At 31.2% G+C, this 11,958-nt stretch overlaps 1 protein-coding gene across 3 annotated transcripts; it reads left to right on the top strand.

The window, feature by feature from the left end:
- The first annotated feature begins 2,059 nt into the window (after positions 1-2,059).
- LOC129906765 (uncharacterized) lies at positions 2,060-6,517 on the top strand. 3 transcript variants are annotated; one of them, XM_055982666.1, is made up of 5 exons: positions 2,060-2,218; positions 2,273-2,437; positions 2,498-2,671; positions 5,671-6,108; positions 6,163-6,517. In XM_055982666.1, the coding sequence occupies exons 2-5, from the start codon at positions 2,435-2,437 to the stop codon at positions 6,364-6,366; spliced, it is 819 nt and encodes a 272-aa protein (XP_055838641.1). In that variant the 5' UTR covers positions 2,060-2,218; positions 2,273-2,434; the 3' UTR covers positions 6,367-6,517. The 3 variants fall into 3 exon arrangements, with proteins under 3 accessions (XP_055838641.1, XP_055838643.1, XP_055838642.1); XM_055982668.1 differs by having other exon boundaries at positions 2,299-2,437; XM_055982667.1 differs by having other exon boundaries at positions 2,321-2,437.
- Positions 6,518-11,958: the final 5,441 nt, after the last annotated feature.

The following is an 11,958-nucleotide window of genomic DNA, read 5'->3' on the forward strand; positions in this document are numbered from 1 at the left end:
ATCACGCAGAGGCATGGACTTTGACGTAGGTGGATGAAAATTCCTTGGATTGCTTCTAGAGAAAAGATACAACATAGTACTGTACGGGTTGTACAAGGCTACTAACCTTGCCAAGATAGTAAAAGTACAGCTTGTGAAACTGGTCCAACGGACGGAAAAACTAACTCTATTATTTCTATTTCGGAAGCAAAAATTCCATTTATTAACTTGAATGAAATATCAAGGGCGTACGTTCCGTAACTATATAGTGAGTGTTTTACCCACACGGTAGTTATTTATTTAAAGGTAAATAAGTACCTACCGCGTATTTACCGGGTATATACCTATCCATCGAACATGGGTGTATAAAAAAAAGGAAACAAAATAAAATGAAGTTTTGGGGAGAAGATAGTTATATGGTGCACAGTACTTGCTTTTACGTTATGAGTTGTTTGGAGTATTAAAGCTTTTCAAAAATTCATAAAAGAATTTTTTTAAGAAATTTAATTTAAGAAATTTAATTTAATTTGACACATAAAAATAGTGCTTCAACCTTAGAGGATATAATATATGGAGTATTTGTTCCTATACCTAATACATTGTAACGCCATATGCATGGATAGGGGTCGCTGCCTTCGTTTTTCAGTGCGACTCCGGTTCCGCAGCTGTAAATAAACACGCTTGTTGATGACAGCCATCAAATGAAAATAAAATGGAGGCATGCACTCATCGAAAAACTTAAAGAAACTAGAGCCCGCTATAAAAGCTTCACGGAACTGACAGCACAAGCAAGTTCGCCAGTAAAAAAACATATATTATATCCTCTAAGGTTTCAACACAATTTATTGGATCGTTTTCAAAAAATTGATTTTTCAAAAAAAAAAATTTTTATTTTTATAAAAAATCCAAAAGTATGTTTTTTTGAAATTTTGTATTAATTTTGATTAAAGTTATCCACTAACACCTTTTTTAACAAAAGTTTGTGTCGTTTACGAAGTGTCAGATATTAAGAAAACAATTCTAAGGCAAGAACCGTCAATAACGGTTCAAAAAATATTTTTTTTTTTTGTTTCAAAAGGCTCCCGTCCCATTCTGAATCACCCTTTAATCACTCCTCTCAATTGCTGGCAAACCCAAAAAACCATGTTTTATAGCTCTGGTTTTTCATAACTTCGGTTTTTCATATCTTTGACGCGCATATTATATATTTATAATTTCATAATTTTGGTCCTAAATTGAATTTCCCCTCTAGGGAATTGTCCAAGAACCTAACTGCGAAGTATGAAGTACATCGCTTTAATGGCGCTTTAGGCTGCAGTTCGAGATAGGGACAGCCAGACAAAAGGACAGAATTGCGAGACCTACTTTTTTCGCATTCGCTACCATCGTAATATCATACCTATCTGATTGTTATCTGATGGTTGATTTTTTTAACCTTTAAGCCTGGTACGCAGCTCGCGCTAAATTTTAGCCGAGATAAAATTCCCATACAAGTTATCGATAATTTGTATGAGATCCATTTTAGCTCGGCTAAAAGTTATCGATAATTTGTATGGGAGCTAAAATTTAGCGCGAGCTGCGTACCAGGCTTTACTTTATACCCATCAACAGAGTAGAATTCTATTAGGATTTGTTTTTAATAAAAAAAAGTTCGCCAGTAAAAAAACAGAGTGAATAATATGGCATGATGATCACTTCTTCATATATGCAATTATTTTTTAACTTCCTCGTCCACAGTGGGACCGAAATCTTATTAGATCGTTAGTACTTTTGACCAACGAATGGGAAAAGTAATTCAATTTATTTTCGGAGTCGAAAACTCCTTTTAATCACTAAAAATGCTTTAATCTAGAAAAAAGATTTTTCAACCGTTAAAAAATTATTTGAAAATGTTCACTCTATTAAAGCGACATCTGTTTGAGAGTTCAACAATTAAAAATGTGAATGCAACCATATAAAATTGTAATAAACATTGAAAAAACTTGTTAACTATTGTGACCTTGCCACAATGCATTTATATGTCAATTTTCACAAAACTGTTATCTCTTTCACTCAACTAGCAAATTACAAACCCAAAACAAAAAATGAAAACAAAAGCAAACCTCCAGAATTCCACATCAACATTTCTCTACGCACGCATCCACTACTGCCAAAACGAGTCGACTCCACCTCCACTATCATTAAATTTCAAGTATATCCACAGTATTTTAATAAAAGAAATAAATAATTAATATAAAAGGTAATAAATAGTTTATTATTTAGTAAACCATTTATTGAAATTAGTTATTCTAAGGTCTAAACCAATAACATACTAAATAGTATTTTGATTTGGAACTTCCAGAGTGAAACTAGTTCTCTTATAGGATGATGTAGAAAATCGATATTTCCACTACCATTTATACCACAGAAGACAACTTTAACAAAATTTCCAAGGAAACAAAGTTATCCCTTAAAAATGGTAAAAATAAATTCAATATCAAAAATGTTTAAATAAAATAGTTACCTACTCTCTCAAAAGACTCGTTTGATGTCCAAGCAAAAGGTTCGATTGTTTGAGCTTCTGGAGGAAAACTATTACATTCTATCAGGTACCCCTTTCCGTGGGAATGTAATAAAAACAGCTAAATGGGAAGAAATCAGAGATATTTTAAATGAACTAGGTCCAGCAAAGACAACAGAAAAATGGAGAAGGGTAAGGAAGCTCATTAGTGGAGTAACTAAAGCAAATTTTTAGGGAATCCGGTCGAACAGCTCTGATTTTGATGATTTTTATAAACGTTAAAGCCTGGTACGCTGCTTGCGCTAAATTTTAGCTCCCATACAAATTATCGAAACATTTTAGCCGAGCTAAAATGAGTCCCATACAAATGATCGATAACTTGTATGGGAATTTTATCTCGGCTAAAATTTAGCGCGAACAGCGTACCAGGCTTTATAGAGGAAAAAGTATTTTTATTTACTAAAGCCTGGTACGCTGTTCGCGTTAAATTTATCGAGATAAAATTCCCATACAATAGATAGATAGATTTTAGCTCAGCTAAAATTTTTCGATAATTTGTATGGGAGTTAAAATTTAGCGCGAGCTGCGTACCAGGCCTATAGCACAGATAATATAAGGCGTGTTTTTTCTACAACTCAGTAGCTACTCATTTTTTTATTTTATTCCAAAAACAATAAAAACAAATACTTGTGTAATTTTTATAATTGTTTTGCGAATAAAATGAAAAATAAGTAGCTACTGAGTTGTAGAAAAAACACGCCTATAATTTTACAGACATCTTGTCTGCTCAGAAAAATATGAATCATTTTTTTTCCTCATTTTTTTTCCTTAATTTAGCGCGAGCAGCGTACCAGGCTTTAAGCCTGGTACGCTGTTCGCGCTAAATTTTAGCCGAGATAAAATTCCCATACAAGTTATCGATAATTTGTATGGGATCCATTTTAGCTCGGCTAAAATTTTTCGATAATTTGTATGGGAGCTAAAATTTAGCGCGAGCAGCGTACCAGGCTTTACCAGACAAGCCTTACCAGACAAGGAGCTTTCAAAAATAAAGCTGAAAAAGCTCTTTTTCAATTGGACATTTTTTTCTCACTCACTCTCATAGGAAAGAAGAGGTTTTTTTTTCAAGAAAGAAGATGAGCGAGATGATTTTGTGTGTATTTACTGAATATTTTAAAGCTTTTAGAAAAGCTCTTTTTTCAATTTCAGTTTCATATATCATTTCTCTCCATATGAATAAGACATCTGTATAATTTATTATCTGTGCCTATAGCCTGGTACGCTGCTCACGCTAAATTTTAGCTGAGATAAAATTCCCATACAAGTTATCGATAACTTGTATGGGATCCATTTTATCTCGGCTAAAAATTTTCGATCATTTGTATGGGAGCTAAAATTTAGCGCGAGCAGCGTTCCAGGCTTATAGGTTGAAAATTGCCGATATTGTCGTATTGTTTTTTAACATTAAAATTAATTTTTTTTTTTTATTATCGAAAAATTTTATCTGAGCTAAAATGGATCCCATACAAATTATCGATAACTTGTATGGGAATTTTATCTCGGCTAAAATTTAGAGAATGGGCAAATTTGTATGGAACTTGGATGTTACGGCCATTAATATTTCATGAAGTAATTAATAGGGTTTTCGTTTGGTAAATTTATATTTTGATCTATAAATTGATTTTTTTGGTTACGAAACGAATACGTTTTCAGATTGATTTTTTTTGCTATAGTATTGGTGTATATTTGTGTCTGTGAACCAGGCACCGATCGCAGTTGTCAAATACTGATCCGACCGTTGATTTTTTTATGCGAAAATGAGCTGAACCAATAAATTAATTCACTTAAAATTGCTTCCATTTGAACAAAAAACTATTATAATAATTCTTTCTTGAAACCAAAACAAATTATTCTCAAACAAAAACTAGTCAAACTGTTGGATGTCAAAAATGATGCATAGTGGTGTTCGTAAAAAAAGAGGGGTAAATCTGTCGAAAAATCCAAATCTGGAAAATTGATCTAAAATCAAAAAATAAATCAATTTTTTTGGCCAAACGAAGGCAAAAGTGTCAAACTCAGTTTTTTGACAGATCTAAATCAAAAAATAAATTGATTTTTGTACCAAACGAAAACCCCATAAGTATTACTTATGAAGCGTAGAGAATAATAATAATGGGTCAAGTTCATTTGAAATTTGTGCATTATATTGAATTTTGAGAAGCTTTTTCTCGGGAACTAAATTTACTTTCCAAATAAAGCCTAGTATGCTGTTAAACGAAATTTTTCGTCGGTCTCCACGATTACAACGAAAAGCTTGCGAAATCTCGGCGGAAAAATATTCACAAATTACAAAACATATATAATAAAAAAAAGCAAAAGCAATGCAATGACAAAATGAACAACAAAAACAAACAAAAAAGCTCAAATCCCAGCAAACATTTTTGTGAATGTTCACTAAACGTCCAGTTTATGTGAAGAATATTTATTCGAAAAACATTCATATTTAGCATGGGTTTTTTTTTGTATGGGATTTTTCGTTTCGCATCACCAGCGTATTAGGCTTAAATGTTTCACAGATCTTTATCTCCAGAATTTCTTTCTTTCATAATACCTTAAAACATACAACCTTGAGAGAAGTTTACTTGATCCTTGTTTTATCCTTGTGACATACTTCAGAAACGAATAAAATGCATTATTGCATTTAACACTTTACGTAGATTGTAGCAATGTTGTACCTTAAATTTCATTTGATTCCAATTCCACGTCCAAAATGCCCATTCTCCTTTCATAAATTAAATGATTCCAAAAGATTCTCTAGGTAATCTAAGGAAAAAAATATATGGGAGTAATGGTATTTATAAATATTGTAAGTGTTGCCGTTGTGTTCAAAATATTTATGTTTGTATGTTAAGTAAGTTTGTGAGAAAATTGCACTTATCGCTTAAGCGATGGAAGATTGTCCCTCACTTCCATATATTATTTCCTTTAATTTCATAGATAGTCTTTTGGCATCAATTAATTTATTAAATGCAAAATTTTTGAAGATAAACATTTTTTGTTAAAAAAAAAGATCATCAAAATCGGATCTGTACGGCCGGGTTTCCTAATATTGCAATTTTTTGAGCTTTAGTTACTCCACTACATGTCTATGCCTTAAAATATAAACAAATACATTTTAAGTATTCCTTTAGGTATGGACAGATATTCGAAAAACCTTGAAAAAGAAGATTTCTTTGAGACAAACGTATGAAGCCAATGGCGCCAAAGTACCCGATGAATTAATCTACTCAGAAAGTGATCTTTGGGTCATTCGAATATGTGGAATGGATGTTATTGAAAAGCCCGTTAAAATTGTTAAGCAGGAAATTATAGATACGGATGATTCTTATTCTGGCACACCGTGTTCAAGTGTGGTACCTAAAAGCAAAGGAAAACCAACACGTTCAAGTGAACGTGTTAGTAAACGAAAAACTCGGCAAACAAAATCTATACCTGATGAGATAATTGATGATGGAAGTTTGCTATGTCCACTTTTAGTATTTTCGGATGACAAATCGACACAATGTTCGGAAAGTCCTTCAAATTGTAGTCCTCAGAAAAAGAAAGCAAGAAATGCCAGCAGAATAGTTGTAAGTTTTGATTGAAATCTATTTTCAATTATTTTATAATATTTTGAATTTTAGGAAGATGAACCTGTTGAAGCTGATACTAGCAAGGAAGATTTAAAGAAATTGGTTTATTTACAAAGAAGACAATTGGCAGTTACAAGGCAAATTCATGAAAGACAAAAATGTCATAATGCTGATCAGAGGCAGTTTAATGCCAGAGTTACAAATCTATTGGAGGAAATTCTTCAGCAACTGAAAAGAAATCAAACGGCGAAATAAAATTTAATATTATTTTTTTTTTAATTGTAAACTGACGATGAAACATTTTGATTATTTTTAATAGTTTTTTTTTTATGTTAAATACATAATTTTTAAATGTAAATGTATTTTCATATATTTTTGATATTGATATACACTTTGGACCGGGTTACGCGACTTTTGTTTTCCTTGGTAATAATGAAATGATAAGGGTCCTCTTAATATTAAGGGGGGAAAACCCTCTGGAATTTTTTAATTTTTACATTATTATTTTTTTCCCTAAAAATTACATTTATCAACCGAAGAAACTATTTTATTGGTCTTAGCCTTGAATGAAGCCTCAAAAAACCCCAGATAGTCCCAAAACCCATGCGTTCCAAGCCTACCACAGTACAAAAACGAAACCTATAAACGCATTTTTCTCGAAACACATTTTTTTCCGCGCCGTGCAACGTAACTCAAAAACTAATGAAGCTATCGACTTGAAATTTGAAGTAAATTACTCCTTGAATCATTGGCCATTGCATGAACCTAAAAGTTGAATTTAATTTGTACAGTAAATATTTTTTTTAGCTACTTCTTTGTAAGAAAAACACCTTTTTTTTCGTATTTTTTATTTATAATTTTTATTTTTCATTTTTAAAAAATAATTTTAGGTTCATGCAATGCGTATTAATATCATCTAACGGAAAAAATTTTCCTTTTTGATATAAGATGGTTTCCTGGACCTGTGCTTTGCACGGCGCAAACTAGAGGCGCCAACTTTGTAGGGCTCTAGAGCCGCCATTTTGTTGTTTTTTGATTTGAAAAAATTTGTATCAATACTTAATAATGTCAGTAATATCTTGTTCTTTTAAAAATTTGAATAAGTGCTTTCAGTTTTTCATAAAAAATTATTGAAAAAGCTGTCGTCCAGAGGGTTTTCCCCCCTTAAAGAATCCATATTATACCATAAAAGAAAATTTAGAACTTATTGATCAGTACAGTATGATTTGAAATAAAATTCCTTTTATTAAGAAGCAGGAATACATTACGGACAAAGGATGGTATACTTACAAGTTATTTACTGAAATTCAACAAACAGTTGTAATTGATAAAAAAACGAACATATTCAACTGGAACTGAAATTCAACAAACAGTTGTAATTGATAAAAAAACGAACATATTCAACTGGAACTAGCTTCAAAATAACACTGTCAAACAAGGTTTATGTCATAGAACACAGACACCAAACGATAGTTTCTTTTCGGAAGGCTATTGGTTTGCTGAACTAGAATCCGAAGTAGTCTATTACAGAATGCTTTTGAGCAAGTTGATTAATCAGCCCTATCGAGGTATCCGTTCGGAGAAATTTTTTTTCTCTTTCAAAAATTTTGAGGCAACATAAACACATAATGCCTTCAGAGTAGTAATAGTGAGTCAAGTCCACTTCTATACAAGTTGGATGTTTTAAGACCTCATAATGCAAAACATTTTATACAAAAATTGTTAATTTATTGTTATCTTCTAAAAACGAGCTCCTCAAAGTCGTGTATAAAGTATAATGCTTAAATTTCAAATAGATGTAGGCCCAATTTGTTCACTTTCCATTAAATTTAAAATCGCCATTAAAAAGGTAAATTTTAATAGGAAAATTTTCAAATTTGTATACGATTTGACAGCTTTCTAATTTTTTAATGAGTACTATAATGGAAATTGAATAAATTGGGACCTATTCCATTTATTATTCTGAATGCCTCATATCAAAATTAATTGGTATTTGATAAATTGCCTAACAATTTTAAAACGATTAAAAAAAAGGAAAAACGTTACGAAAAACTCAATTTGGTGGAAAACTGGTTATTTTTTTAATGGAATTTTTCAATTACATTTTATATAATAACGGTAGGCATCATTCTTTGTTTTAATTTTTTTGCAAATTAGATAATAAGAGATCGAAATTCATTTTTTATCAACTATCAATTGATAGTTGACAATCGTAATAGGGTTGTAAGTCACTTTTTGCATTGTTTAAAGAAAAACTTACATAATAATTTTCTTATAACGATTTAATTGTGTTTCTTTTTAGAAATCACTGAAGGAGTAATAAATAAATTGCACGACTGGGGTCGCACGTACTTGCTCTTATGCTTAAAGTAACTATAATGTTAAAGCTTTTTATTCAAGAAATTTAAAATTTGATATTTTGAAGAAATTTCATAAGTAGTATAAAAAAATTAAATCTGTTTTTATAATTAATAAAACTCCGTTTTAAAATATCTTAAAAAAAAAAACAAATATGCCATTTTATTTCTCGTATAAAAAGGTATTTTTAGAAAAAAAATTTTGAAAATTGTAGGAGCCGTTTTTTAAAAAAATAATTTTTTATATATAAAATTTTTTTAACATTTTTCAAAAAAAAAGTTGGTATGCCATTTTGAAGAAATAATTAATTTACACATAAAAACTAAATTTCAAAATTGTTCATTGATCCGTTTTCAAAAAATTGATTTTTCAAAAAAAAAATTTTGAAATACAGGGTGTCCCAAAAGTAATGGATCAAAAGAAATATGCTGATAGGCCAACTTGAGGGCTCTCAGAATTTGGTAACTTGTTCATCCCAAATCCTTGCGGTTTTCGATTTAATGCAGTTTTTGTGAAATTTCGAAAAATCCCGACTTCGCAACAGTATTTTGCTTCCTCCGCTCATAATTGATTTTTGTTTTTTACAATTCGTTCACTAAAACATTGCCTAATAATAAGAAATAATTAATTAATAAAATATTTTTTATTCCATACGCCATTTTGCTGCAAATTAATTAACAGTTCCTTATTTTATAAAAACTCAATTTCTTACTTTTATTTCAGAGCAACACGCTGAAACAAATTTGTATAGTGTGACTCTGGTTTATTATTTTGAAAACTTGCCGTGTTATTGCAGTTTTCAAAAATGTACAAAACTTTCCAAAGTTGAAATTAGAACGAAAGATATTACAGTTTGAATGCAAAAAAACAGAGATTTTCAGAGCAAAATAACAAACAAAAATCGAGGCTTTTATTCAAAAAGAAATAAACAAACAACAGTCCAGAAAATTTGTTTATTTTTCTTTGTTATTTTTCTCTGAAAAGCCCTGTTTTGGTGCTTTTAAATTGTAATATCTTTAGTTCTAACTTTAACTTTGGAAAGTTTTGTACATTTTTGAAAACTGCAATAACACGGCAAGTTTTCAAAATAATAAACCAGAGTCACACTATACAAATTTGTTTCAGCGTGTTGCTCTGAAATAAAAGTAAGAAATTGAGTTTTTATAAAGTAAGGAACTGTTAATTAATTTGCAGCAAAATGGCGTATGGAATAAAAAATATTTTGATTAATTAATTATTTCTTATTATTAGGCAATGTTTTAGTGAAAGAATTGTAAAAAACAAAAATCAATTATGAGCGGAGGAAGCAAAATACTGTTGCGAAGTCGGGATTTTTCGAAATGTCCAAAAAATGCGTTAAATCGAAAACCGTAAGGATTTGGGATGAACAAGTTACCAAATTCTGAGAGCCCTCAAGTTGGCCTATCAGCATATTTAGTTTGATCCATTACTTTTGGGACACCCTGTATATAACCAAAAATGCGTTTTTTGAAAATTTTCTAAAATTTTAATATTATCTTTACTTACACACTTTTGTATACAAATTTTCATTTAAATCGGGTTAATTTTGTACGAGATATTCAGAAACGAAAAAAACCGTTCTATGACAGGTACCGTTAATAACGGTACAAAAAATATTTTTTTTATTTAAAAAGTTGGCCCTTATGTGTAGTACCACACACAAAAATTTTAATCAAAATCGTTAGAGCCGTTTTTGAAAAAAATTACCTTTTCTATTTCCGTTATATGGCAGGTACCGTTAGTTTTGGTCATAAAAAAAAAATTTCAATTTCCCCTCTAGGGAATCACCAAAAACTGCTAACTACCAAGTTTGAAGAAAATCACTTCACTCGTTTAGGCTGCAGCTCCAGATAGAGACAGACACACAGACAGACAGACAGACAGACAGACAGACAGACAGACAGACAGACAGACAGACAGACAGACAGACAGACAGACAGACAGACAGACAGACAGACAGACAGACAGACAGAATTGCCGGACCCACTTTTTTGGCATTCTCCATCATCGTAATGTCATGTAAAATTGTTATCTCGAGTTCGATTTTTTTTACGAATCCTAAACTTGCCCTATAGTACCTATATCGCAAGTAAAAAGTCTATTTACTGCAATTTCGCTTTCAAATAAACTTTACCCCTTAAAAAATAATTGTTTTAGGGTAGATTTGATTATTTTTTAGGAGTGACCTCACTCTTTGTTTCCACGTTGCCATGAATAACAAGCAAAGCAAAGCCCGCAAGAAAAAGGAATTAAACCCCGCGGGTGTTAGTTCCAATTAAAAAAGGAATAAGCAACCGTGGAGGTTAATTCTTTTTAATTGGGAACTTACACCCGCGGGGGCTAATTCCGTGGGCGTTAAAGCTCTGCACCACCTGCCACATGATCTAATGGAAAACCTAATTTATTCTAAAACTGATCAAAGGGCTGCCACTTTTGAAATAGGTGACAAAATTCAAATTTTTAACCAATACTTTATTATAATGATAATAGCTGTGTTTTATTTTCCTCGTAATCCAGATCAGATCATTGTTTTTATTAGCTTTACAACAAAAGCAGGATTTTGTTTTGTTATTGTTTCGCAAATAAATACAATGATCTGATCTGGATCACAAGGAAAATAAAACACAGCTAATAATAAAGTATAGGCACATGCTTAAAGAGTGTTTTACAGCCATGTGAAAAATAAAACTTGACTTTATTGATTCTTTATATTTTGCTTGAGAAATCAAGGGGCACGGTAGTGCTCAGCCAAATTCTCTAGCAACTTTGACACTACATCCTTATTTACAGGAAACAACTCAGGCCCTTTTCGATCCCCTCTAACTTCTATACCAAATATGCCAGAAATTTCAAACTTTGTTAGTTACTGAGATATAGAGCTTCAAAAATCGCAAAAACCGTAACTGACTGACTGACTCACTCACTGATAGATCAACAAAATTATGGAAAACTTCCCGTTGTCGTAGAAACTGGTAATTTGGGACAGTGATGGGTCTTGTGGTGCATACAAGAGAAAAAAAATCAAATATTATGGAGCACTTGCGATGGAATCTCATATAGTTGCATAAGTAAAAGAAACATTTTAAAAATAGACATTCTCTAATGAGAGGGTGTGGTCCCCACCTTTATAGATATTCGGACAGAACATCCTTAAAAGAATTAGTCTGGTGCCTATAAAATAGTTTTTAAATTTTACAGCAATACGTTGCAAAGCATAGTGAAATCACAACAAAAACATAAATGTTAAAAAAAGAGCCATGTTCTCGTATGTTAATATTATGCTGGCACAAAAAGTACTGCGATGCAAAAGTGTAGCAAGTTCTAAAGTTTGGTTTAAAATTTGTATTAATTAAATTTTGATTGTTTACTTTGCAATTTTTCAAATAACCTTAAAAATCGATAATTATTAAAAAATTGTCAAGTAAACAATCAAAATTTAATTGATACAAAGCTAAAACCAAACTTTAG

Source organism: Episyrphus balteatus, chromosome 1 (genome assembly GCF_945859705.1).
Source record: "Episyrphus balteatus chromosome 1, idEpiBalt1.1, whole genome shotgun sequence".
Classification (NCBI taxonomy): domain Eukaryota; kingdom Metazoa; phylum Arthropoda; class Insecta; order Diptera; family Syrphidae; genus Episyrphus; species Episyrphus balteatus.

Bases quoted from the DNA above. Each gene is read 5' to 3' on its own strand.
- LOC129906765 (XM_055982666.1), top strand. The intron at 2,672-5,670 runs GTAAGGAAGCTC...GTATTCCTTTAG, and splicing joins CAACAGAAAAATGGAGAAGG to GTATGGACAGATATTCGAAA. The intron at 6,109-6,162 runs GTAAGTTTTGAT...TTTGAATTTTAG, and splicing joins GAAATGCCAGCAGAATAGTT to GAAGATGAACCTGTTGAAGC.